The 27,039-nt window shown below is 48.9% G+C and overlaps 1 protein-coding gene across 1 annotated transcript; it reads right to left on the bottom strand.

The window, feature by feature from the left end:
* Positions 1-3,964: 3,964 nt before the first annotated feature.
* TMEM71 (transmembrane protein 71) lies at positions 3,965-26,794 on the bottom strand. Its single transcript, XM_045581296.1, has 11 exons — positions 26,638-26,794; positions 22,575-22,793; positions 20,966-21,047; positions 18,965-19,025; positions 18,402-18,614; positions 16,234-16,406; positions 12,860-13,045; positions 11,006-11,081; positions 8,059-8,120; positions 7,904-7,968; positions 3,965-4,861 (listed from the first exon to the last, which is right to left on the bottom strand). The coding sequence occupies exons 3-11, from the start codon at positions 21,009-21,011 to the stop codon at positions 4,823-4,825; spliced, it is 921 nt and encodes a 306-aa protein (XP_045437252.1). The 5' UTR covers positions 21,012-21,047; positions 22,575-22,793; positions 26,638-26,794; the 3' UTR covers positions 3,965-4,822.
* Between the last annotated feature and the right edge of the window lie 245 nt (positions 26,795-27,039).

Below are 27,039 nucleotides of genomic sequence, written 5' to 3'. Positions count from 1 at the left end.
ATCAATCACACAACGTGACAACTCCCCGTCAAGCTGAGCTCATTTCCCTCAAACTGGCTGAGATGGTGTAAAGAGGCCGGTGTGTGTCTGTTCATGCAAATCGTTACTCAAAATAGACTCACTTCTTTGGCTCCTGGAAATAAAACAAGATGCGTGGTGCTTCCTGAGGGAACTGCCACCACGTGTCTGTGCGTGTACTCGGGAGCAGGAAGTCCGGAAGAGGGCCTTCGGCATTTCCAGGAAGAGCAAAGTCACCTTCCTCCTTCTTCTGTGCTGGATTAACTCCAGGGACATTGGCCTAGAAAGCTGTTTGGTTCTTGTTCTCTTCGTTACTACAATATATATAACTTAACATTTTTATGAGGAGTAGTTAGCACTATGGTTACAATTCCATTGTATCCCATTAATTTTCCTTCAGTAGTCTCTTCATTGCAACCTCATGGCAAGTCCTCAAGCTCCCGTGTTGACTGGCACCTCTAGACTTTCAGTTCATTTCTTGTTTAATCCCTCCCTCCCTCCCTCCCTCTCTCCCTCCCTCCCTCTCTCCCTCCCTTCCTTCCATCTTCCTTTTTACTTTCCCTCTTCCTTCCCTCTTTCCTTTCCTCCCTTCCTCCCTCCCTCCCTTCCTTCCACCTTCCTTTCTACTTTCTTCCTTCCTTCCCTCTTTCCTTCCTTCCTTCTTTCTTTCCTTCCTTCCTTCCGCAAATATTTATCAAATGTCTTCCCATTCACCAGGCACTCTGAGGAATAATTGAGACAAATGAAAACTGTATCTACAAAAACATTAATCTTGCCTTAATATAATCTACCAGGGTAAACTTGAAAGGAGGCCCCTGGGGAATTGCAAGTAGCTGCCAATTTTGCTAATGATAATAAGTTTATTTTAATTGCTAATATATTCCTAATTACTCTAGTTCTAAGGTGTTTACTCCTCTGTCAGTCATCTGCTTTGATTTATGTGCTTTGTGGAAAGACTTTGTCACATCAATCAAGTTTTGAGGCAGCTGCTGAAAGCGATTTCACCTTCCCTGTCACCGAGCTGTCAGGCCACCGCTGGTCCAAGGGCCAAGAGCGGCCATCCCCGCCAGTTCTTCTGGAATCCATGGCCTCCTTCTGCAGCTTAGAGGAAAGTCGAATTTTAAGGGCTTTGGTTACTGGACAAAGGAGACGGACATGCCCGACTTGGGTTTCTGACCTGCCTCCCCTCTGATAAAGGGTCTTCTTTAAAACTCACTCGTGTGCCATGCTGACCACATTGGGGATGGGGATTAAGAGGACTTTCCTCCAGGGCGACAGCTGGTGGCACTGCCCTTGTAACCGGGCACAGCAGGAGGCTGGGCCTGTGGCCTGTGGAGCCCTCTACCTCCAGCGGGGCAATGGCCACACGACTGGCCCCAGATGGTGGCTACATCCGTGTCCAAAGTCCTCACCGGGTGGCCTGCTTTCATATCTCCTCAACCTGGCAACCATGGAGACAGTTTTCTTGGATAAACATCAAGAGGTTGGCAGGGCTGTCTCCGAATTGAGAGATCCTGGGTCATTTTTCCCCCTCTTTTGCTTATTTGAATTTTCTTATTGTTTATTTAAGTAAAATAATGGCGAATCACTTTTAAAATCTTGAAAGTCAAATTGGTCATTTTTACTTTATTTTATTTATTATTATTATTTTTAAATATATACTTATTGATTTCAAAGAGGAAGGGAGAGAAAGAGAGAGAAACATCAATGATGAGAGAGAGTCATTGATCAAGTGCCTCCTGCTTGCACCCTACTGGGGATTGCAACCCTGACATGTGCCCTGACCAGGAACCCAAATGACCTCCTGGTTCATAGGTCCACGCTCAACCACTGAGCCACACTGGCCGGGCAGTATGCTCATTTTTAAAGTGAATCCTTTCTCATGCCACTGTGTCTGCTCACTCTGTCCTCTTTGACCTTCTCCATGACAACAAGGAGACGCTCCCCTCTGGAGAGTATCGCAAGACATGGACTTCTGAGGTTCAAAGGAGCTGGGTGATAGGCCCCATATCACAGAGCTCCACGTGGCCGGGCCGCCAAGTCAGACCTCTGTCTGTCTAAATCCAAAGCCTCGTGTCCTGACTCCGCTCTGCCTCGAGTGCAGCAGCGGAGGAAGGATCTGCCCAGCGGGACGGACATGGCCTTGGCCAAGCCTCCGCCCTCGTCTTGTCTCTTCCTTCTGCCATCTCACCAAGAAGCCAGAAATCCGCATGGTCCCCGAAACCAGGAAAACGGCTTCCACCACCACCAATGTCACCACCACCACCACCGCTGCTATTACAATATACTAACAACGGAACTATGGCAGCTCCCCCCTCGGAAGCGCTCACCCCGAGTCTAGCACTGGGCTAAGCTCTCAGTAGTTTGCTGTGTGGACTCACTTAATACTCATAAGGATGCTCCCATTTTATGGATGAGGAAGTTGAGGCTTAGAGACACAGCCCCAGGCCACTGTTGTGCTAACGTTCAAAGGCTGTGACCACCTGGGAAAAATCAAGGAAGATGAGGAACGTAGAAGGCTCTGGAGTGTGGACCTAAATTTTTCCTTTTACTAAAAAAGAGAGAGAGAGAGAGAGAGAGAGAGAGAGAGAGAGAGAGAGAGAGAGAGAGATGGAGCTGCTGGCACTGAGTTTGGGCTCTCAGCCTCCCAGCAGATCACTCAGAGCCAGAACTGCAAAATGACTTTTTTTTCATTGAAAATAAATCTTGGTTTCCACCCACCCCACCCTGCGTTTCCTTCCCTTCATTTTTATTTCTGTTGTGGCTACAGAAGGACCCAGAGGTTTTTGCAAGCGGTGGCCAGAGTTGGGCTTCCACCTGCTAAGCTGCCCGCACCCCCAAGGCACCAGCGGGCACGCTCGCAGGCGCAGCGGCAGCTGGAGCCGATGTCGCCCAGCGTGGGACAGATGCAGGGGCCACAGCCTCGCAGCGGGCTAGACTTTTAAAAAATACATGATCAGACCTTCCTCAAGGCCTGGTAGGGGTCTGTGGCACAGATGCCAAGCGTGCCAAGCTGGCAGGTGTCTGCTCTGCTGTGTTGCGTGAGCAATAGCGGGCTGTGGAGGACTGGCATCCCCTGTCACACAGGCGGATTATTCTGGATCTGAGTTGTTTTTGAAGTTACCACAATAGATTTTACTTGGGGTAGCGTTGTGGGCTGGGGTGAGGATGCAGGAAACAACACAGGAGGCTTGATGACAGGGGTGTGTGCAGGCGAAGCGTTCTCTCTGAGATGCACCTTCTTCATCTTCAAAGTGAGGGCGTGGCAGAGGCTGCTGGAGCTCAGGGAGACCCACCTGCTTCCCTGCCTTCCCCAGCCCCCGCAGGTAGGTAGGCCAGGTGACTGAGCCTCACTCCTGGTGGGTGAGCAGGTGGGTTTGGAGACCTGTGTGGCCAATGGCATGGTTACAGAGTGCAGGAGGGCTGCCTGATTGCCCCTAACCACTCTGCATGCCAGCCTGATCGCCCCCTAACTGCTCCACTGTTGGCTTGATTGACACCTAACTAACTGCTCCCCTGCCAGCCCAATCACCCCCAACTGCCCTCCCCTGTTGGCCATCTTGTGATGACATGGGTCGGCCATCTTGTGATAATGTTGGGAGAGTCATCTTTTGACACAAAAGTGTGAGGGTCAATTTGCATATTACCTCTTTATTATATAGGATTTTTCAACCCCAGATCCACTAAATACAAATGACATAACAGTGATATTTTGACATTACCATTTTAAGCAAAGACAAATTTCTCCACATAAGTTTCTCTACAGAGAATACTATACAGAACACATGTGAATTGCCTGACACATTTGGGAACATACCCCAAGCAGGCAGGTGGAGAGGGAGCTTCTGGGCAGCCCCCTCACTGGTTTTGCAACAGCACCGCCTTTTCATTTTTCCAAGCACTCTGGGGTTTGGCCTTTATTTTGCCTGAAAGCAGTTTTTCTGAGTTTTTATTGTAAGAGCAATTTTAGTGAAAGGTTCTCAGGAACCCCAAGAAGGGTGAACCTTGGGAAAGAAAATAGTTCAAAATAAGTATATACCTTCCAACTTGACCTTGGGGTGGTGAACACACAGTGTTATATACAGATGATGTATTGTAGAATTGCACCCCTAATACTTACACAATTTTATCAACCTGTGTCACCCCAATAAATTCCATTAAAAATAAAAATTAAATTAAGAGTCTACCTTTCAAAAAAAATGTCTCTGTCCTGTCCCTTTTCCATCAACCATCATCCACAGTCACCCCCAAAGCCGAGCCACTCCTTTTGGAAAAATAGTGACATTTTCCATGTGAGATTTTAAGTATAAACTGCACTTAATTACAGTTTGGTGTCAATTCATGTTGGTGTTGGTTCTATAAACTCGCTTTCATTATTCAACTAAAAAGCAGCTGAGCAGAGGACAGGCCGGTGTGGTCAGGCCCAGGAATCTGCATTGTTACAAGCTCCTGGTAGAATCCCCTGTTGCTAATTAAAGTGTGAGCGCCACGGCCTCAGGGAATAACCGGACAATATTCACCCGGCTGGCATGTCCTCTACCACATTCCCCGTGCTTCCCTTTTCCGCTGCCAGTGTGTGCGGCGGAAAGATGAATTAATATTGTTTTCACAAACACGGTACAATTTTACGAGGCCTAAACTGGTCTTTTTTTAAAAACACACACACACACACACACACACACACACACACACATAACCCAATGTATCTCGAGTATCCAGTCGCTCACTCCCTTCCAGTAAAGCAGTTGATTCCAAGCAGACTGCAAATGGAACCATTTCCGGATATTCAGCTTGAAGACATTCATCACAGGCACTCCTGAATGGTTGTCAAATTTTGGCAAACCTAGATCAGAGAAAGGAGACCGGAAATGCATAATTCATCCTCACACACAGGAAGCGCCATGTCTAATCACTGTGCACGCCCGGGCACACTAGCTTGAATGATAACTAGGAAAGCAGAGCTTCAACATCCAGCGACTGTGTTTTGTTTTGTTTTGTTTTTTGCCTTAGCACCTCTCAGTTCTCTTTCTTCCCTCTGACGGGCTCATTACTTAGTTACCAGTAACTACCACTTCATATTGTTTTCTCCCCCTGCCCCTTCTACAACTGAAATGTCCTAGGGTACCAAGTGGGGTTTTCCCATATTTCTACTCCCTGAAGTTGATCCATTCATTCACCAACTATATAAACATGCCTCCCTGCGTGTAAGCGAAGAGAGAACAGAGGTTACCTATTTTGCCACCCTGAAGCCATAAGTTGGCAAAACGCAGACGGCTGATGCTAATGCAGCACTGGCAGGCTGGCGGGGCGGGGGGGGGGGGGGGGGGGGGGTACCTGAGATGACCTTCATGTAAAAGGGACACGGTAGACAATGTAGACAGTCCCCAAACTCACAGACTTTATTTCTTATTTTATTTCTTTTCAGAGAGAGAGAGAGAGAGAGGAAGAGAGAGAAAGAGTTATTCTTTTGTGGTTCCAATTATTTATGCATTGGTTGACTCTTGTATGCACCCTGACCAGAGATTGAACCCGCAGCCTTGGCATATTGGGACGATGAGCCAACCAAGTGAGCTACTGGGCCAGGGCCAAACTCAGACTAAATTAGAGTTTGTGCACCAAGTGGGGTCCCTCAGCCTGGTCCGCACCCTCTCGTAATCCAGGACTCCTCAGGAGTGCCACACTGCTCCCACTCATCCCAGCCCACTGCACCCGCCACCACCAACTGGCCCTGGGCTGGAACAGGGTTTCCCACCCTGCATTGGACTCTGCATTCTCAAGGCCCCGCACGCAACCCGGGCACCTGGTGACAGTGACTGACCTCAACGAGTCCACAGAGGTCTGTCTGCTGAGCGGACCTGGGTGTCCAGTGCCGCACGAAGCAGGCAAGTCCTGAAGACGGACCGAAGAGGCTCTGTGACGCCGCTCTGGGGTCTTACAAACATCTCTCCACCACGTCCGCAGTCAACGTGCCAGGAGTTACGGGAGAGGCTGCTGGAGGGGGAGCCCTACCCCTGGGCATTTGGAGTCCGGAGGCCTGGCCTCAGATTGCAGGCATCTGCTCCCACCCCCCCGACTCTCCAGAGGGGGTCAGTTCATTGTACACGTTCCCCTTAAAACCCCCAGAAGAGGGGTGTATGCAGGTGGCACCATCTGACCGACAGGAAAGTCTTCACGTCCGAAAGCTGGGTTATGGTTACGCAATGACTCTCCGGGTGGGAATCTTCCGTTCAGGCATTGCCTGTGGGGCCAGGCCAGTCCTGACTCAGGTGCAGACCTCACAGCTCACAAGCAGCCCAGGGCTGATGCCCATGAGGAGGAGAGCCACCCGCAGCCAGAGCACGTGTGTGTGTGTGTGGGGGGGGGGGGGTACCTTGGGAGAGCTTTAAACAAATGCCATTCGTTTACCAGGACGAAGAGCAAGGCCTTCTCTGGCAGCCACAGGGCCCAGTGCTCCATCAGATTAGACAAAACTTAGCGATATATGATAAGGTGACCAGACGTCCCGCTTTTGGCGGGATAGTCCCGATCACCAAATCCGGTTTGGCTCAGTGGATAGAGTGTCGGCCTGCAGACTGAAAGGCTCCAGGTTCGATTCCGGTCAAGGGCATGTACCTTGGTTGCGGGCACATCCCCAGTAGGAGGTGTGCAAGAGGCAGCTGATCGATGATTCTCTCTCATTGATGTTTCTAACTCTCTATCCCTCTCCCTTCCTCTCTGTAAAAAATCAATAAAATATATATTTTTTTAAAAGTCCCGATAAAAAATATAGATTTAAATATAGACTTTAAAAAAAAAAAAAAACACGCCGTGGGATGCGGGACAAATTGTTAAAAATCGGGACTGCGTCTGGTCACCTTAACATATGAGCCTGCACCCAGAAGCCTGGAATGCCAGGCGGCTCAGGGGAAGCATCGCTTAAAGCGCCAGGAGATCGATATATCGGCTGGAGCTCTCAACACAATCTCCGCCCAGCCTCGCTGCGACCACAGAGTTAAGGGAGACTCCGCACACGGCGGCACGGCGCGCGGAGAGCAAAGCAAAGGCCTGCGGGCTCATTGGATTGCGGGGCCTCGGCCTGCAGCCTGGGAGCAGGCCTCCGGCTGCACGGGGACGGGAAGGTAATTAACACCGTCCATCTTGCAAGGGACCGGGCCTCGCTGGCTCTCTGACATTCTGCGAGCTCCTCCCCCGGGCCCAGCCCCCCTTTGGAAGATGCTGAGCCTGCAGCCAGCGGCCAGGGCGATTGTGCCCATGCCTGAGGGATGGCAGGGACGTCAGCGATGGTCACAGGGATCATTTCACGGGCAGGGCGTCAGTGATTGGGGAGACGCTAAGAAAAAAGGCTTCGGCATGGGTGTATTTTTAAAGTGCGGGGCTACGGACCTATCAGAGCCCTTTAGAACTATTTAAAAATTAACGTTCATGCTATGTCCTAAGTCCTGCTGCCTTAAACATGAACTCGGGCCGAAACCGGTTTGCCTCAGTGGATGGAACGTCGGCCTGCGGACTGAAGGGTCCTGGGTTCCATTCCGGTCAAGGGCGTGTACCTTGGTTGCCAGCACATTCCCAGTGTGTGTGTGTGGGGGGGGTACAGGAGGCAGCTGATGGATGTTTCTCTCTCATCGGTGTTTCTAACTCTCTCTTCCTCTCTGTAAAAAAAATCAATAAAATATATATTTTTTAAAAATTAACTCGGTCTATGTGATGGAAGGCTTCAGAGCCAGGCTCAGACTGTCGGATGTTCGTGGTAAGAGAAAGCCTCTGTGAGGACGAGCTGCCAGGGCCGTTCCGGGACAGTCCCTGCAGTCCTCACTCAGGCCGGAGGGATGGGGGATTTCGGCTCACGGCCACCTTTGCGCAGACAGGGTAACAGGGCTGCACTCACCGAGCGCCGGGGCCGGCTCAGAAGTAGCTGGCGAGGCTGAGCTGCTAGCAGGGACTTGGCAACATCTCGGATGAGAGAGAGAAAACACGTTAGCATGACCGGCATTGGAAGGGAGTACGGGAAGCAGAGCTGTCGTGCGGGAAATGGTGACTTACAAGCAATCATGACGGTCAAGGAACACGTGAAGACGCCGGCTAGCAGTCCTCCCAGGAGCCATCTGCACCAACAAGACGCTGTGGTCAGCGGAGTAGCTGTGAGTTGCTGACCCGAGAGAGGTCCTCTCGGACTGACTACAGATGTGCGAGGTCAGCATTTACTATGAAACCACAGAGTCCCGGCCAGTGTGGCCCAGTTGTTTGGGCTTCATCTTATGCACCTTGGGGTCTCCGGTTTGAATCCCTTTCAGGGCACATGCCCAGGTTGCCAGCTTAATCCTCAGTAGGGGGCGTGCAGGAGGCAGCCCATCAATGATTCTCTCTCTCTCTCTCTCTCTCTCTCTCTCTCTCTCTCTCTCTCTGTCTCTCTCCTCCTCCTCCTCCTCCTCCTCCTCCTCCTCCTCCTCCTCCTTCCTCTCTTTCTAAAATCAATGAAAACACTTTTAAACTACAGTAATAGAGATAGTGCTGCATTGACAAAAGGAAAGAAATGTAGACAATGGGAGAGGAGAGGCGGCTCAAAGAAAAGACACACACAGAGAGAGCGGAATGATCTCTAGCACTGAAACAACTGTACATCCACGTGCTAAGAATGAGCCTGCACATGTTCGCTCCTTGACTCAGAATGAGTCATAGACTGAAATAGAAACCACAGAAGCCTAAACCTTCTAGAAGAAAAGCAAGGGAGAACCTCGAAGTGCCTCCTGCTCTCCAGCCCCACCCCAGAAGCCAGTTAGACATCTGGGGTTTAGCCAGTCTGCTGAACCACTGAGTCACAGGGTGGGGGCGGGGGGAGGGTCTCTTTTTGAAGAATAATGTCTTCTTTGTTTTTGTGCTCAAACTATGAATTATTGAAAGAGATTACAAATACATACAAAAAGGGAAGAAAAATAAAAACAAAACAAAACAAAACAACAACAACAACAAAAACCAACCCTCCTGAAGCAAGTGTCTAAATGCAGCTCACACTCAAGGGGTGGGGAGTTAAACTCACCTGAGGGTATTTTTCCATTGACTTTTAGGGAAAATGAAAGAGAGAGGGAAGGAGAAACACATTGATTGATTGTCTCCCATTAGCCCTGGACCAGGGCCCTGGGCCAGGGAGAAGCCTGCAACCAAGGTAGTGCCCTTGACCGGAATCCAATCCAGGACCCTTTGGTCTGCAGGCCGACGCTCTATCCACTGAGCAACACCGGCCAGGGCTAAGCTCCCCTCTTAAGGGGAGGTATATCTACAGAAATTAACTTGAGAGGAATGTTATGTTTACTGTCCTGTGACATAAAGGAAAGGGCTCCGGGACAAAGCAGGAAATGCCGAGTTACTAGTAAACAAAGCCGAACCCATCTCTCTCTACCTTATTTCACCGTGGCCAGAGCATGCTGAGGCACCTCATGGTCCTCCAATGTGACACAGGAAGCAGGAGTTTGCAAGTTTATTTTTAACCGTAGCCCCCCCCCCCCCTCTCCCCTTTACCCTCCCCCCCCCCCCCCCCCCCCGCCATTTTTTGTTCCTTGGTCCCATTGTGATCTAAAAATACTTCTCAAACCTCGTAATTATCTGGGAAGCTCATTTTAAAATATTGATTCTCGTTAGCTCTAAATTGGCATCTGAGGTGATGGGATCCAGGATACTATATCTAAAAAACAGCCGAAATCGGTTTGGCTCAGTGGTAGAGCATCCGTCTGCAGACTGAAAGGTCCCAGGTTCGATTCTGGTCAGGGGCATGTACGCTGGTTGTGGGCACATCCCCGGTAGGGGGTGTGCTGGAGGCAGATGATCAATGTTTCTCTCGCATCGACGTTTCTAGCTCTCTATCCTTCTCCCTTTCTCTCTGTAAAAAATCAATAAAATATATTTTTAAAAAACACAACTCCCCTATGTGACACGAGGCATTTGACCCTCGAGAGGTGAGGGCAAGCAGCACTTTCAGAGAGCCTAGGACTGATTCAGCAAATACCCAGGAGCCCCTGAGCTGGGGATGCCATAGTCGCGGAGTTCCCATTCTTGTGGGAGAAATAGCTCATTAACGCTTACCCACCTGAACACCTCATAAGTGCTCTGAAGAAACGTAAAGTGGGGCCTGTGTGATAGAGAGTGGTCAGGGGAGGGCTCTCTGATGATGTGACATTGGAGCAGATTCCGGAAAGACATACATGATGAGGCTTTGGGGGAGAGACTGTACTAGGCAACAGAGCAAACAGCAAGTGCAAAGGCCCTGGGGCACGCGTGGGCTCCGCACAGAAGGGAAGTGATACTGGCCCGGAGCCTCGGGCGAGAAAAGGACAGGAAGCACGTGCTTGACGGCGGGTGGAACAGAAACCAGCCTTTCATCAGGCAAGGGCGTTCTGTGCTCCGAGATGCTGCGTAGGCATCCCTGGAACAGTGGTCGGCAAACTGGTCCACGGAGCCAAATAGCAACAGCACAGCGATTGACATTTCTTCGGAGAGCCACATCTTTTAAACTTAAACTTCTTCTAACACCACATCTTCAAGAGAGACTCACCCAGGCGAGTGGAAGAGCCATGCTCAAGAGGCCAAAGAGCCGCATGTGGCTTGAGAGCCACAGTATGCCGACCACTGTGTGAGGACATAAAAATACAATGGGAACGGTGGAGTCCCAGCAGGACACTCAGTCCCCTGGTGGGAACCCGAACTGCCCTTGAACTCCAGGCAGAGGTCCTTGGTCTGAATTTGTAACGAAGAGTCCCAGAGGATTTAAACAAAGGAGGATACACAGTAACCTCCAGTTTCTAGCAAGATGCCCTGGCTTTTGTATGCTTTGGGAGATAATAAGAGGAGGGAGTGCTTACCACGGACAGACAAACGATAACACCCCAACCATAGCGCTACCTGGGGAGGCTTTGTGGGGTAAGGCAAGTGAGTCAGCCCTCGGTGACAGCTTCATTCATTATGAATCATCCCCGCGTGATGACAGAACGGGACTTACCTGGCACATGCAGACATGGCCAAGCACGCAGCAAGCAGAACGGTTTGAAAGGAGATCTCTCTCAACAAACTGGTTTCTAACAGGAGAAAAAGAAACGAATGGATTAGAAGTCATCGCTGGTTAAACAATCTTGGAGCAGCGGAATCAGAGTAACACTTCTCTTCTACACGCCAAAAAGCAAGTTTTCAGATGAGTCATCCCGAACAACTTGTCAGAAGCAACAAGATAAAATCATCAAATGCTATAAAAAAAAAAAATATTTTTTCTATCATTAAAAATAAATGACTACGGCATGCCCCATAAGGAATTGGGGGCCTTCCTTTCACGTTGGTGTTGGGGAAAGGGTTGGTAGACTGAATGCTAATGTCAAACATCGAGTTCCGATGCTGCCTACGCCTGGGGAGTGCCGTGTTATCCACAGAGCTCTCAGACCCCGGTTCCTTCAATCAACCCAGCAAACCCGGAGGAGGAACCAGCACCCCACGTTCTGAAAACGAGGAGACCAGGACCAGAGGAGTGAAGAAATGTGTCCAAAGTCACACAGCGCTGAGGGGCCGGAGCTTAGACTGAAACACCCCATCCGGCCAGAACGCAATGCTTTGTCTGAAGGGAAAGAGAATTTGCAACTTTGCACATGGGGTGTCTCTCAAAGGCAAAACACAGAGCCTTTCTCCTGAGCTGCCCGGCCTTGCAAAGCCCTTTGCTATCAACCAAGCATGTGCTGCTGAGCCACCGTGGGAAAGACGGAACGTGCTCCGGCGGTGATAAGCCTGGGTTGGACCAAGCAGAGCTCCGAGTGACGTTTTAATTGCCTAAAAGCAATCGGAGCCGTTGGAGGGTTACCACGGGAAGGCGTAGAGGACAGTATAAATAGGCCCCGGCCTGTTTGCCAAACCTCACGGGTGGGATCCTTAGCATACATGACACAGGATGCTCCGTGCTCCACCCGCGTGCTGTTCGTCACTGGCGGGTGGGACTGTGATGCTCTCCCTTTAGGGGGAAAAGGCCCAGTTTCGGAGGCCGAGGGTGTGGGGAGCTGTCTCCGAGGCCCAGCGGACAGGTGGGGAGCGGGGCGCTGAGTCCTGGGAAGTGGATACCTGGGCCCCATATGGTACCAGGTGCAAACGTGAGTGATGCGATGTTAGCAAACCACAGGCGAAGGGACGCGCTTGCTGGGTTTATTCCCGACTGGCTCCCACAGGAAACCCCAGCCGCTTTCCGTCCTCGGCCTTCTCCTCGCAGGGACATAGCGTGAAAGGACTTTTCTCTTTCCCTCACACGGAATGTATCAAATGCAAAGCAGAGCACGAAGCTGGAATAACAGACACCTGTGCATGCGCTTCCCAGATTTAATAAAGTTTAACATTTTGCCAAATGTTTTCAGGGTTTTTAAAAAAAAACAAGCCCGGACAGCGTGACGCAATGGCTAAGCATCGACCTATGAACCAGGAGGTCAGGGTTTGATTCCCAGTCGAGGCACAGCCCCAGGGTGTCAGCTCTAGCCCCAGTGTAGGGCACGCAGGAGGCAGCCGATCAGTGGTTCTCTCTCATCATGGATATTTCTATCTCTCCCTCTCCCTTTCTGAAACCAATAAAAACACATTTAAAAAAACAACCAACCAACCAAACAACCAACCAACCAAAACACTGCCCATCCAGTCCCTCTGATGTCTCTAAGGTGACGCCCGGGGTCAGTCACCCCCTCTGTGAACGCGTCCCACGGGGCTGATATCACCCATTCCCCCATCCCCCCCACCCCAGGCAGGGCGATGCCCCTCCTCAGTGTGTGGCGGTCGCTGCTCTCGGGCCCTGGAGGAAGGATTATGTGGGTGAGGCACAGAGGGAAACACTCACTTGAATGGTCCAAAATGCCCCCTCGGAGATGCTCAGCTGCCGTCCCCCGGGGCTGCAGGGCCCCTCGGAGGGGGTCTTTCCTGGGAGGCTCAGGCGTGCCGTGGCCGGAGGAGGAGGCTGCCAGGGACTGTGCATCCGGCCGCTCCGACGCCCAGTCATCTGTCAGCGCACAGTCAAAGTCACCGCCTGGAAAGGCAGAGGCTCGTATGCATGTGCGCACATGCGTGGGCATGCGTGTGTGCACATGTGTGTGTGTGTGTGTGTGTGCATGTTCAGTGACTCTCAATGCAGATAAAGCGGGGGGAGGGAGGAAAGAGGGGGACCGAGGCTGCCCACAAGGGCCATCCCGAGAGAAGACCCCAGAGATCTGCTGGTCCAGGGCATGGTGCCTACAGCCAGCCACACGGTGTTTTATGCTCCGCAAAACTCGCCAGCAGAGTGGCTCTTACACGGAATGTTCTTACTACAAAAATCAGAGAAACCAAAACAAGCCACAGGGGAACTGAGAAAACTCCTTCATGTGTTGGGTGTCACCTTGCTGATGGGGAGGGTGTCACGGGTGTTTGCATATGTATGTCTGGGCTCATTGAGTTAGGTATATTCAGCACGCACAGTCCTTCATGGAGCCATCAGGCCTCAGCAAAGCTGCTTAATGAAAAGACAGGCCAAGAGGTCACGTTAAGGCAGACAGAGGAGGAGCTGGGAGCTCTCAGGGCTGATTACACAGTCACGAGTGGCGCCTCATTAAGATCTGGACGGATGTGGGTGAGGCTGCCAGGACAGTGAAAGCTGCCCTGCGCTAGTGCCCAGGCTGCCCTCCTGAGCCTATGCCACTGCCCCCGAGAGCTGGGTGACACAGAAAACTGCATCCTGCGAGGCATTCTGGAAATGCCACACAGGATTTTTTAGAAGAAAAGATGGCATTAAGGAGGGAAGCCAAATAAATAAATAAATAAATAAATAAATAAATAAATAAATATTATAAATAAATATCTCAGCATTAAAAAAAATGGTCAAGGGTTTTTCATCTCTGAAAACACATGTTTTGCCTCCAACTGATATTTAATTTTTCCTCTGCCCTTTGGCCAGAGGCCAGCCAACTCATTAGCCAACAGAACCAAATATCAACAGTTCAACAATTGAAATTTCTTTTGAGAGCTGAAAACCGGCTTCTGCTCATGGGCCACGAAGCTTCAATCGCACTGTATGTGCTCCCCTGCACGTGGTATTTTGTGGAAGAGCCACACTCAAGGGGCCAAAGAGCCGCGGTTTGCCGACCACTGGCTTAGGCGGTTAGCTCTCCTGTGTTAGATTTGAAGATACCCTCTTTCCCGGGCTCATCCAGCATCGCTTTCTTCTGTCTAGAAGGCTGGACTTGCTTCTTCCCAGCACATTTCCATCTCCCTGCCTGTAGGACGGGCACTGCTGTTTGCTACCGAAGGAAACAAAGCCACACACAGAAGCTCCCATGAGGATATTCACGGAGAGACAATGATGAGCTCCAGAGAGAACCGCTTGCCTCCAGCTGGGATGCCCGCCCGAGGCCAGCTTGCCATTCTGTCTCAGGACTGGCAGACACAGAGCGGGGAGTCCCCACCAGTCCTCCCTGCCTGACCCATTTCACTGGGACTCAGGGGCCTCCTCCAGGAATGCAACCCCCACCGCAGACCTGGGGTCCAGGGAGCTGCCTGCAGAATGAATTGCAACTAATGAGGGGAGGGGTCTCGACACAGCTGTGAAAGGGGTGAACCGAGGACCACCAAAATAGGCAACGGCCAAAAAAAAAGTTCTTTTAGCCTGAAAAATGAAGCAAGAGAAAATGAGGGGAAGTGAGTTTTGATTGCATCCATTGCCCAGAGAGAAAACAGCAAAACAAACTCAATTTTGAATTCTTGAGTCCTTCTAACGAGGCTACATTTCCAGATAAAAGGAAATTGCTGATCAAAATCCCGGGGCCTCGGGTAAATGAGGGGAAAGAGAAAACTGGGGAGAGCTGGTCACAGTTGGCAGCTGAAGGGAGAGATCTCCAAGCACTTTGCACCCCTATTGAGGCACTGCAGGCTTTGGAGGGGGCGGTTGGATTCGCAGTATTTAGAAGACACTCAGAAACCTTGAGCATTTTTAACAAGCTATCTCATCAAGCATGCGCAATGCTGCTGTGGTCCAATTGCTTTAAAGTTGTTTGGACATATTTTGAAGATGCATCCATGGGAAAATAAGACGAGAATTCCCAAATCTGGGAAACACTGCCTTCGGAACAGTGATTCCCAAACTCTATCCTCCAGGGACCAGATTCTTGTTTTTTCCCGTGCTTATCCCAAGGCATTGGGTAACTGTCCCAATAAATACCCACTGTTTCTTCCCTACTGGTAAAAGTAATTATAAGGACAAATTCCTGAGTATCAAGCATTGAACTATGCCTGATCTTTACTGTTCCTTTGAATATTAAAATATGCTTTGAGTTTACATTACTATGTTTGATATATTATACATATTTACATATAATAATTTATACTAATAAAAGGATAATATGCTAATTAGACCAGACATCCTTCCAGACATCCTTCCAGACAAAGCCATGGTGGCGGAGGCCGAGGCAGAGGTGGTTAGGGGTGACCAGGCGAGTAGGGGAGGGCAGTTAGGAGCAACCAGGCTGGCAGACAGAGTGGTTAGGGGCCATCAGGAAGGCAGGCAGGAGAGCAGTTAGGAGCCAATGGTTTTACATTGCGAGAGGGATGTCCAACTCCTGGTTTAGGCCCAATCCAACCAGCAGTTGGACATCCCCCAAGGGATCCTGGAATGAAGAGGGTACAAGCCAGGCTGAGAGGACCACCCCTCCCTCACCCATGCATGAATTTCATGCACTGGGCCTCTAGTATTATATTATGTGCATTACATAATACATGCATATGGTAGATCTAATACATACATACACATTTCAATGGGAATATGCTGATATAGAGTATAATATGTAAATATATTCTTATCACACTATGCATACATATCTTGTTTAAAAATGAAAAAAACTGAGAGTTGGCCAAGTTAAGTAACTATCACAATGTGCCCACACGAGGCCCTGAACTCTGACTCCTGCATTCTCCCTCCACCCACACCCCCTGCAGAAAGGACACCTTGGAGATGTGCATGTATTTTCCAAGTTTAATCAGCTTGCTAATTTATGCATGTAAATTCTAGGACACATATGTATTTGGGTCATATGAGTAGTGCGGAGAGAGCTGTAGGTGATGTTTTTATGTGTGACCCATCCTCTCTGTCCAAACGACTGTGGTCTCTGGAGCTGACACTAGTCCTGGACCCGGCGTCGTGGCGCTTGCTCGGAACTGTCTCACCCGGGAAGGGAGGGGCAGACTCACCACCGTCGCTGCAAGGGTGCGCGTCCAGCCTGCCGGCTCCCTCCAGCCAGACGGCCTCGCCCGGGGACGAGCTGGCATCCCCGAAGATGCTTCCCCGCAGCCAGGATTTAGGGGCCCCGAGGCGGAGGAGAGAGGAGAAGGAGCGGTGGGCTCTCTTTTTCTTTCTAAATACTCTGGAGAGAGAGGAGAGCAGCATGGAGGGTAAGGAAGAGCCGTCAGCCCAGGTTCGGGACAGAGGTTTTGGTGGGAGCGCTTTGAGGACAGAGCCCTCTCTCCCGTTCAGGCCCACAAAGCTCGCTCAGTTTACTTCCACAGCAGGTGCTTGGATCAAAGTCAAGGATGCCAAGATGAAAGACAAAACCGTGGGCCCTAGCAGGTCTGGCTCAGTGGAGAGAGCGCGTTGGCTTGCGGATTAAAGGGTCCCGGGTTCAATTCTGGTCAAGGGCACGTACCTCAGTTGCAGGATCCTCCCCAGCTCCAGGCCCTGGTCAGGTCTCGTGCAGGAGGCAACCAATCCATGTGTTTCTCTCACATCGATGTTTCTCTCTCTGTCTTTCCCTCTCTCTCCCCGTCTCCTTAAAAATCAATAGAAAAATATCCTCAGGCGAGGATTAAAAAATAATAAAATAAGTAAAAGAACAAAACCTCGGATGCCAGCAATGTACAAGCTAGTGCGGGAGAAAGACAAGGGCAGCCAGGGGGCCGCGAAGGCTTTCACCGAGCTCATTCTGTGCCAGGCGTCTGCCCTGGTGGCTGACGTGTCGTAACTCACGCCGTCCTCAGAATGGTCCTGCCAGGGAGGCACCGTGGGGGACCCCATTTTTCAAATCAAGAAAATGAAGCACATTCCAAAACCTGTTTGGCTCAGTGGATAGAGCATCTGCCTGCGGACTGAAAGGTCCCAGGTTCGATTCCGGTCAAGGGCATGTACCTTGGTTGCGGGCACATCCCCGGTGGGGGGGTGTGCAGGAGGCAGCTGATTGATGATTCTCTCTCATCGATGTTTCTAGCTCTCTGTCCCTCTCTCTTCCTCTCTGTAAAAATCAATAAAATACATATTAACAAAAAACAAAAAGAAAACGAAGCACCAAGAGGTTGAGACACTGGTCTGAGGTCGCAGCTGAGAGGCAGACCCAGGCGGTGAGCTCCGTCCTCTCTGCTCTGTCACTGCGCTCCGGAGGGGCGGGTGCTCTGACAGCTGAGCCGGAGCTGCAGGCCGAGAGCACGGGGTGTGGGAGCAGAGCGGGCCACAGCTCATCGGGGGTCCGGGCAGGTTTGCGAGAGAGGCGAGCTCTGGGCTGGGCAGGATGCTCTGACCTGTTGGGTGAGGCACAAGGAGGTCCCGTGCCCCACAATCCATCCTCTACCTTGTAGCCAGGGCTACCTCGCTCTGGAGAAACCTGACAGTCTGAACGTGGTTCCTCTTCATCTCCTTAGCTTGGAACTGAGCCCTCCACGCAGCCCTGCTTCCACCCAATCTTCTCACCTGCAGACCAGCCCTTCTGACCCTGCGCTGTAATTCCCACCACGCTACTTGCACCCCCCACTTTGCTTTGGGGTCTCTCGGAACTCTCTTTGGAAGTCTCCTTTCCTGCTTCTATTTTTCTAAATGTATATTTTATTGATGTTTTTACAGAGAGGAAGAGAGAGAGGGATAGAGAGTTAGAAACATCAATGAGAGAGAATCATCCATCAGCTGCCTCTTGCACATCCCCTACTAGGGATGTGCCCACAACCAGGGTACATGCCCTTGACCGGAATCGAACCCTGGACCTTTCAGTCTGTAGGCTGACACTCCATTCATTGAGCCAAACTGGTTTCGGCCCCGCTTCTATTTTCATTGACGTCTGCATCTCTCAAGACTCTCATCAGTCATCACCATCTGTAGGAAGGCTGTTTTTACCTGCTCCCCGCCCCTCCCCCCGATAAAATCTGCCTTCTTTCTGTTCCCCTCATCCCTCCCCGTTTAGACTTCTAACCCAGCGCCTGCATCAGATCACCGCTTCTGGTATTTATGTGTCTGCTCTACCTGCCCCTTGTCAGCCTTTGTGCTTCCACAGTCTGGAGCAGGAATGGGCTCCTTATAAGTGAACCTTGAATTGGTGAATGAATGGAGGAATAAATGAATAATTGATAGTCGGATGGGACTTCTGATATTTCCTACTTACCTAACTGAGTTCTCCTTGTACATCACACTGGTCTGGGACGGGCTCAGCGTGATGTTGCCATCTCTGTCGCAGAGGAAACTGTCCTCTGTCCAAATGTAGTAGCCATTGGTGAGGAGCCTGGGACTTCGGCGACAGGGGAAGTAGGAGCCTGTCAGGGGATCTAGGGAGCAGCAGTCAAAGGAACTGTCACCAGCCAAGAAATCACAGGCAAAGCTAGAGAGGGAAGAAGGATATATGCCATGGAAGGTTACTTGGCCACAAAAAAAGAAAAGGAAGGGACTCTTACCATTTACGACAGCATGGATGGAGCTGGAAAGCATTACGCTAAGTGAAACAAGTCGGTCCAAAAAAAAAGCAAATACCATGATTTCACTTTTATGTGGAATCTAAAGAATAAGATAAACGAAGAAGGCAAGTCTTCACTTTCTACATGCGTGAGATCAAAGATATATATACCCATACCCAACTGGACGATACCTAAAATGCATGTTCTTAAACCAGGAATACAACAAAATAGTGCATCCAGGAGGAGAATTTGATTTGTAAAGAGCCCCATGGAATACCTTGGGAAAATGCACGTGGGAGACAGCTCTCCAGCAGATCCTCTCTCAGACCCGGAGGAACCTGCACAAGCCAAGGAGAGAAAAGTAGACGTTTATCACCCTCCCCAGCACCCACGCTGCTGCGAACAGTGGCGGGGCGAATCGGAATGTGCCCCTAGCTGATGTCCAGGCATCTGCAGAGACTCCAGCTGGGGCAGCCGTCCAGCGAATGGGCTCTAACACAACCTGTCACCAGGTCCCCACAGGAAGCCAAAATAGTGTAGGGGCGTCTGTCTCCTGTGCCTTCTCCTGCTCACCAAGCCTTTAGAGGCCCCTCAAGGCAGGATGAGGCAACAATACGCCATTAGCATCCAACTGGCCCATGAAAAGCAGGGAGACAGCATCTTGTGTGGAGCTGGAGAACACGGAAACCAACTTCCCCAGGCGCTAGTTGTTTTAGTGGACTCAGTATTTCTGAAGGATTGGGCCTCTGTTCCGGAATGGAGCGCTCTCAACAGCACACTTTAAGGCACTTCCATCCTATATAATAAAAGGCCAATATGCAAATTGATGGAACAGCTGGCCACCAGGGGGCAGATGCTCAATGCAGGAGCGTCCCCCTGGTGGTCAGTGTGCTTCCACAGGGAGAGTACCACTAAGCCAGAAGCGGGCTCATAGCTGGTGAGTGCAGTGGTGGTGGCTGGAGCCTCTCCCACCTCCGCAGCAGTCAGACACCCCCCAAGGGCTCCTAGACTGCAAGAGGGTGCAGGCTCGGCTGAGGGACCACCCCCCAACCAGGTGCACGAATTTCATGCACCGGGCCTCTAGTTATACAATAATGAGCAAAAGGCACTGGTGGAGGGGAAAAAAAATGAAGTTTGGTTTCATATAAAAGATCTTCTAATGTAGGAGGTATTCTTAACAAAGAAGCATCCGTTCATTGCAGGTTAAGTGAAAGCGTGGCGATGGATTTCCATTGGGGAAAGTTGTCTTTCATTGATTTTCTGAACACAGACTTTGATATTCTACAGAAATGCTGGGAGCGCCTCTACTCGACAGGCTCGGCGAAACCTGATCCCATTACTGACCACGAAGAGCTAAGCGGCGAGAAGAATTGGGACGTTTGGCCGGGCTGGCTGATTTATGAAAGGAAGATGCGGTGCATAGACACCCACGATACTGCTCAGTCACAAGTAAAGACAAAATACTGCTATTTGTGACAACGTGGACGGCCCTTGAGGATACTATGCTAAGTGAAAGAAGTCGGCCAGAAAAAGCGAAGAATCCCACGATTTCACTCCTACGTGGGATATATTCAGACTGAAACTCATGGGCACAGGCAGCTGCGTGGTGGTGGCCAGAGGGGAGCGGGTGGGGAGATGGGGAGTGGAGGGGGACCAAGATATGGTGATGGAAGAAGGTTTGATTTGGGGTGGGAGGGTTGACACGCAGGGCCATAAACAGCTCATGCATCACAGAAATCTACACTTGAAACCTACACGATCCCATTAACCAACATCACCCCAATAAAGTTAATAAAATTAAAAAGAGAGAAAATAGTAGGTGTGTGAGGGAGGGTTGGAAGCAGGGTTTGGGGAGAAAATAACAAGAGGAAGGAACTGGAAACCACTACCGTTTTAACTAGTTACGCCCTTATTTTCAAGTAGCTGTCAAAATCATTCAGTGTGGTTGTGTTTTGTTTTTTGTCTTTTTTTTTTTAATAGACAAACAGTTTTGCATCTTAATAGTAGCAGATAAACAATCTCCTTTCACATTTATGCACAGGCACCTAAAAAAAACTGGTGACTTTTTTTTTTTCCTACTAAAAGGAAAAAAAATAATCACATTTCTCTCAAGGAAAGAGATGAAGTCAAAATCATTGCCAAAGTGAACACTGGCATTTCGGAAGCACGAGCGCCCGGCAGATGGTTAATGGTACGAGTATCAGCAAAATCAAAGCAAGGAAATTGCCCAAAGACGTCTCATCACTCAGAAGATAATTGCATATCGCAATCCGCCCACATTGACTTGCCACCGGTGTTGACATCAGCTGAGAGAGGCGGTACATCTTGGGAAGGCTGCTTGTTCAGACTTCACAGATTTTCTGCAAAAGACATTAAAAAAAGAAAAAAAAGAAGGTGGACTATCCATTAAAAATAGCAAAGTGATGCCAAAACAGATGGCATCTACTAATTACGCTGGTGGAATCTGTATGCTGAAATAAGGCAGGGATATGGGGTGGGAGGCAGGGGACCAGATTGAAGGACCCCCAGGGTTTGCCTGCTCTACATTCCCCATTGTCCTGCTTAGCACATCTAAATATTGTGTGTGTGTTTGTGTGTGTGTGTGTGTGTGTGTGTGTGTGTATTTTTTTCCTGTAAATAAGACCAACATTTTCTTTGGGAAAGCTAGACTTGCAAAGGTTGACTTGACAGCAAAATAACAACAATAAAAATGAGTTATTTGATTAAGAACATGGAAGGACATCTGTAATAGTATCAACAATACGTTTTTTAAAATCTGAACAACAACAAAAAAGAATGGTCCTGGAGCCCTCTAAATAATCTCATTTATACTGTCATCATCCAAAAAACATCCAGCTCATTATCAAGTTTCAAATAATGCGCGGGCTGGGTGTCTGCCCCTCACCCAGCACCTTGGCCCGCTGACAGGAGTGGCAGAGAGGGCCAGGGGTCTTTCGCGCTTGCTATCAGCCTGGACATTCCTGAGCTCTTAAGCAGACGGCACTAAAAATAGTCCAGCACTGGGCAGATTTCAAAACTCGGTTCTCAGGAACATACTATGCGCATCCGCCAATTACAACCTAAACATGTCCCCAAGCGCACCCAGCATGGGAACATGACCATTTACCCACTCGCCACGTAGATCTCCCTTTTGTTAACTACTAAACTGTGTAGGCATCACTGTGCTGACAGCTTCCGAGGTAGGACTGAATGCTTTCCTGACCCACCACCTCCGTCCACATTTTAAAAATGTGATAACTTAGCAATGCGTTGTTTTTGCAGCCGTGACAAGCAGCATTGGCCCACGATAATTCTGTAGCTCTAGATGGATTCTTCCAGGGAATTAATTATATGCAAAACCTGTTTGAAAACATTGACCCTGGCTTATCCAGACCTTCAGGTAAGTCAGGAGGACTGCCTGGCACTCCTTGCATGATTTTAAAATCAAAGTACACATTTAGAGATCTCACTTGCTTGGAATATAGAGAACTGTGTCTCGCGGTAATGGAATAGCGTGCCGCTGGTCCTTTGACTTTTGATCACTATTGTATGAACATGTCCAACCCCAATGGCCCTGTGTTAGCTTCCCCCAAGCGCTCAGTTCAATTCGGAGCTCATGTGACCTGCAGGGACAGTAAGGTCCTGCGGCCATAGCCTGCGAGTACCCGTGGCAGGGACAGCAGCCCGTGAACAGTTAAGTGAGCGTTAGTGACTGGGAAGAAGACGCCAGTTAACAGCTCTCAAACTTTTCAAGAAACAGATTCCTGTCTACCAGTTCCCTCAAAGCAACAGATCTGTTTGGGGAAGTCATTTGCCCACACACGTCCTTTCCAAAGGGAGCTCCCTGTCTTTCCTTCCGACTGACAGATAATACATAAAATAGTTACTGAGAGATGGAGCCTCCGAGCCAGACGATGAGCAGAGAAATCCAGGACAGAGCGGCTCTTCAGCTGCCACTAACGCAGGACTGTCAACAGATGCAGAGGTCGCTGGAGGAGTGAAGTCCCACCTTCCCCCTCCTTCTCAGTGATGCCGGGACAGCCCAGGTGCAGGGCAGGGTTTGCAGAATTTCGTCCTCAACCGCCTCCGGTTCCTTTGGCTGTTTCCTGGAACAGAAGCGCAGGCAGTTCTTGGGAAAGTCTGCCTTCGAACCGTTCTTGTTTTCGTTCAAAAGCAGCCTGCGGAACCAGGGCTGAGCGGCAGGATGAGATCACACTTCCTGTGGGGCTGAGTGGCAGTCTCATTGGGGAACACGGTGCACATGGTGCACGTGGATCCATCAGGCCGCCAGGGAGACACTTTTCTGAGCTCACGGGGCACCCCCAGCTGCTTGAGCATAAGAAACACTTAGGAGAGCCACACTTCCTGCGGCTCGTCTTCTGGCCGTTTTCAGTATGAATCGTTGCATACCAGTGCTTTGTTCCAATCAATAAGATTTACTGGTGATCATGCACTGATGCATGACTTTCAGAATGCTATTGACTACCAGGAGCTTGATCTGGGGGAATGTCAGCACCGGGACTGAGTTGATCCAGCGAACAGAGAGCTTTACAGAACACTATCTATGGGTGGCAGTTGGCACCCTACATTTTAGTTTGCATTCTGTATTTACATTTTAGTAGAGCTCAAAGAACTTGATCTTGATGGGTCCCTACAGATCTCTGCTGTTGCAAGGGATCCAAGAAAAATACACATCCCAGCAACAGTGAGGCTCATCCGGCCATGGCAAAAGCATGGGTTTTGGAGCTGCATAGGCTGCGATGCAAACTCTGTCTGCCACAAATTTGTGACCTAGCTTGTCTTAGCTGCAGTTTTCTCCGTGACACATGTTTTGGTGTGTATTTCACAGGATGACTTGGAGAGAATAGGAGGGAGAAATAAATGAGTCCTCAGCTCAGACGTGCAAGAAGATGGGTCCCTTATTCGTTTCCTATAACCAACTCTGGAGGCCCCAGTGGGTCAGCCTGGCAGAATCATTCATCTCATTTTTTGTCCTTGGGTTTCCTTTCCCCCTAAGGTGATGCAGCAGGATCTTGTTAGGAGAGCCTGCTAGCCTGGGGCAGGCAGTTTTCAAAGATGGCCTTCAAGGATCCTTGAATAAGTCCCCCCATCCCCTCTCGAAGGTGGGCTGAAGCTAATTTCTCCTGAATAGAATAAGGCAAAAGTGGTGGGTTGTAACTCACCATGATGAGGCTACAAAAGACTGTGGCTTCTGTCTTGCTAGACCTCTGATACCTTCTTGGTTGGCACACTCTGATGACACAAGCTGCCATGTTGGAGAAGCCTGCATGGCAAGGGCCGGATGGTTGTCTCCAATGCCTGTAAGGCACTGAGGCCCTCAGCTTAATAGCCTCGTTGGTCTGGCTCAGTGGATAGAGCATCGGCCTGGTTGCAGGCTTCTCCCAGTCCCAGGCCCTTGGTTGAGGCTCATGCAGGAGGCAACCAATCAATGTGTTTCTCTCACATTGATGTTTCTCTCTCTTTTCCACTCTCCCTAAAAGTCAATGGGAAAATATATCCTGCCCTGGCTGGTGTGGCTCAGTGGATAAAGCATCAACCAGGGACTGAAAGGTCCCGGGTTTGATTCCAGTCAAGGGCACATGCCTGGATTGTGGCAGGCTTGGTCCCAAGTAGTGGGTGTGCAGGAGGCAACCAATCAATGATTCTCATCATTGATGTTTCTATCTCTCTCTTCCTCTCCTTTCCTCTGAAATCAATAAAAATACATTTTTTAAAAAAGAAAAAATATATATCCTCAGGTGAGTATCAACAACAAAAGAAAATAAACAGGAATGCAGCCACCAGGCTCAGCTAACACTTTGATCACAGCCTGTGAAACATGAAAGCTGAGCAGCCAGTTTAGTGTTGCCCAGATTTCTGCCCCACTGACACTATTTGATCATCAGAAGTGTTTTAAGACCCCATGTTTTGGGTAATTTTTTATACAACAATAGATAACTAACAATACATAGTCCTAACCCATGTTATCTTCAGAGCCATCTATTATTCTGGGCTACTTGGTCAGTGTGTGTCTGCTGTGTTAGTGCTTCATCATACAGGCACATTTATTCAAGACTGTGTCTGGTCACATTGGCCTAGGTTTACCAGATAGCCATTCTACTCTACAGATGTTCTGGGAGGCTGGGGCTCCTTTTTCTTATAATTCATAGTTCTCCTCCCCTTTCTGTTCTTCCCCTTCTTTTATTCCAGCCTTGGCTGCTGTCTTCTTCTGACTTCTTCAAGACGCTCTACTTTACTAGTGCCCACACACCTCCATCTCCTCTCTGTTCCTTGAAATCAGAAAGTGAAGAGATCTTTAAAGCCTTGAATTATTGTCATTTTTTTGATACCAAACTGACATGTCTCTGGCTGTTCTAAACCAGTCAACAACTTCTTGTCTATTTGATTCCAATCAGCTACCTGTGCCAATATTCATACCTACATTTTTTGGAAACATACCTATTTCTCTGGCATCTTGACTACCCATTTCTTGGCTATTTGTCATGTGTGATATGAGTAATTCATTGGCACAGTTTTTGAAGAATTTTTAAACTTTTTGATTTTATGAGAACTACATTATGTTGCAATACAAGCTGTGATCGGATTGTAAGATCAGAATGATACCGGGGGCTATTTTGCCTGTAGGTGATGGCAGGGCAGGGATGGTGATTTATGAATAAACACTTGGAGAACATAATATTTTAGTTTTGAGTTGTATACTAAGAAAGACAAAGAAATCAGAGAAATGGCAAGCCAGGATAGATAATGGATTTATTGAAGCTGGCACACTTTAGTTTCCTTATAATAGGACCAGAATATCTCCCATCCAGAGAATGAAAGAAGAATGACATCTCTAATGGTTTCCTTCTGATTTTTAGAATCTGAAATTTCCACTGAGATTCATTGCAGCACTTTTATTATTTGACTTTAAATTTGATTTTCTTATCATTGATGATCTCAAACTTCCTTTGTTGCTAATGTGTCTGTTTAGGATTTATACAGTGTTTCTTGTTACCAGGATTCCTGTCTCTCAAAAACACTTTAGATTATGTCCTTCTTGTTTGCTCAGGGTTCATATTTGAATTGCAGGGGGACTAATGTGTTGTTGTTTTGTTGGCAGAGAGGGAAAGAGAGATGGATGGAGAGAGACAGACTGAGAAATGATGGGCTGGGTTGAGGAGGAGGATTGATTAGCTTGAGAGAGATGGATTAGCTAGTGAGAACCATATAGTAAAGTCTTAATAGGAGTTAAATTCTTGATGACAAGTACAGTGCTTTACTCATCTCTTTAATCCTCAGAAGCAAACAGGGCTTGACACAAAGTAAGTCCTCAGAAAATGTCTGTGTTTGTGGACTCAATAAAGAGAGGAACTGGGTCTGACCTCAGAGGCAACAATGATAGATGCATGGGTCGGGTCCCTGTGAAAGGCGAGAAAGGAATATTGGGAAGTACCTGCCATTTGCATGTCAATTATAATTTTACAAAACATGTAATTTAATTCTACAAACAACTAATTCAATTTCATTCTAAAAGCTAATTATATTATATTTAAATATCTAATTTAATTCTAAAAACAACTCTATAGATTTAAAATTCCCATCTATCACCCTGGCTGGAATGGATCAATTGGTTGGGTGTTCTCTTGTGCACCAAAAGGTTGCCCATATTCTTCTAGGTGAAGGGCACATGCATGATTGGGCATGATTCCTAATTAGGGGCGTGTAGAGGCAGCCAATAGATGTTTCTCTCTCTCTCTCTCTCTCTCTCTCTCTCTCTCTCTCTCTCTCTCTCTCTCCCCCCCCCCCCCCCCACCCTTTCTCTCTAAAAATCAATTTTAAAAATCTTTTTTAAAAAAATCACCCATTGCTCTCTCTCAGTTTGGGAAGTACCAGCCGGGCTGTTTACCCAGGTGAGTGAAATTAGGGACGGTGTGTGAAATTCTCACTCACCTGCGAGGAAAGGAGAATCAGAGAAGTGTCTACCTCAGGAACACTGGAAACAGTGTCAGCTCTCATTTACAACCCCTGGTCCTATTCCAAATCGCTGGCTCCAATATGTTTTCTTGTTTTAGGTTGTTATTAAAAAACAGCAGCAAGAAACAAGTTAATGTTTTTATTCCTTTCAAATGTACAGTCCCCTATGATCTTCATGAGACCTATTGTTACACACACAAAAAGGATAGAAATGATGAAAATCAAAGGATGTTTACCCTCAGCCTGGTACACTGGCTCTGAGAAACACTGCGCAAAAATACAAAGGAGGAAGAAGTAACCCCGAGACCTGACCACAGGGCTGTGTTGCCTCAGTGCTTTCTACTATGGCAAAACCACCACTGGGCAACGCCCCTGCTA

The sequence above is a fragment of the Pipistrellus kuhlii genome, unplaced genomic scaffold, assembly GCF_014108245.1.
Source record: "Pipistrellus kuhlii isolate mPipKuh1 unplaced genomic scaffold, mPipKuh1.p scaffold_m20_p_14, whole genome shotgun sequence".
Lineage (NCBI taxonomy): Eukaryota > Metazoa > Chordata > Mammalia > Chiroptera > Vespertilionidae > Pipistrellus > Pipistrellus kuhlii.
Note: the sequence above shows the minus strand (reverse complement) of the source record. Positions and strands in the feature narration are given on the sequence as shown.

Coding starts and splice junctions, on each gene's coding strand:
- TMEM71 (XM_045581296.1), bottom strand. CDS start 21,011: ATGTACCGCCTCTCTCAGCTGATGTCAACACCGGTGGCAAGTCAAT. Junction 16,407..18,401: donor TACAAGGAGAACTCAGTTAG/GTAAGTAGGAAA, acceptor CTCTCTCTCCAG/AGTATTTAGAAAGAAAAAGA. Junction 8,121..11,005: donor GCCATGTCTGCATGTGCCAG/GTAAGTCCCGTT, acceptor TTGTTGGTGCAG/ATGGCTCCTGGGAGGACTGC.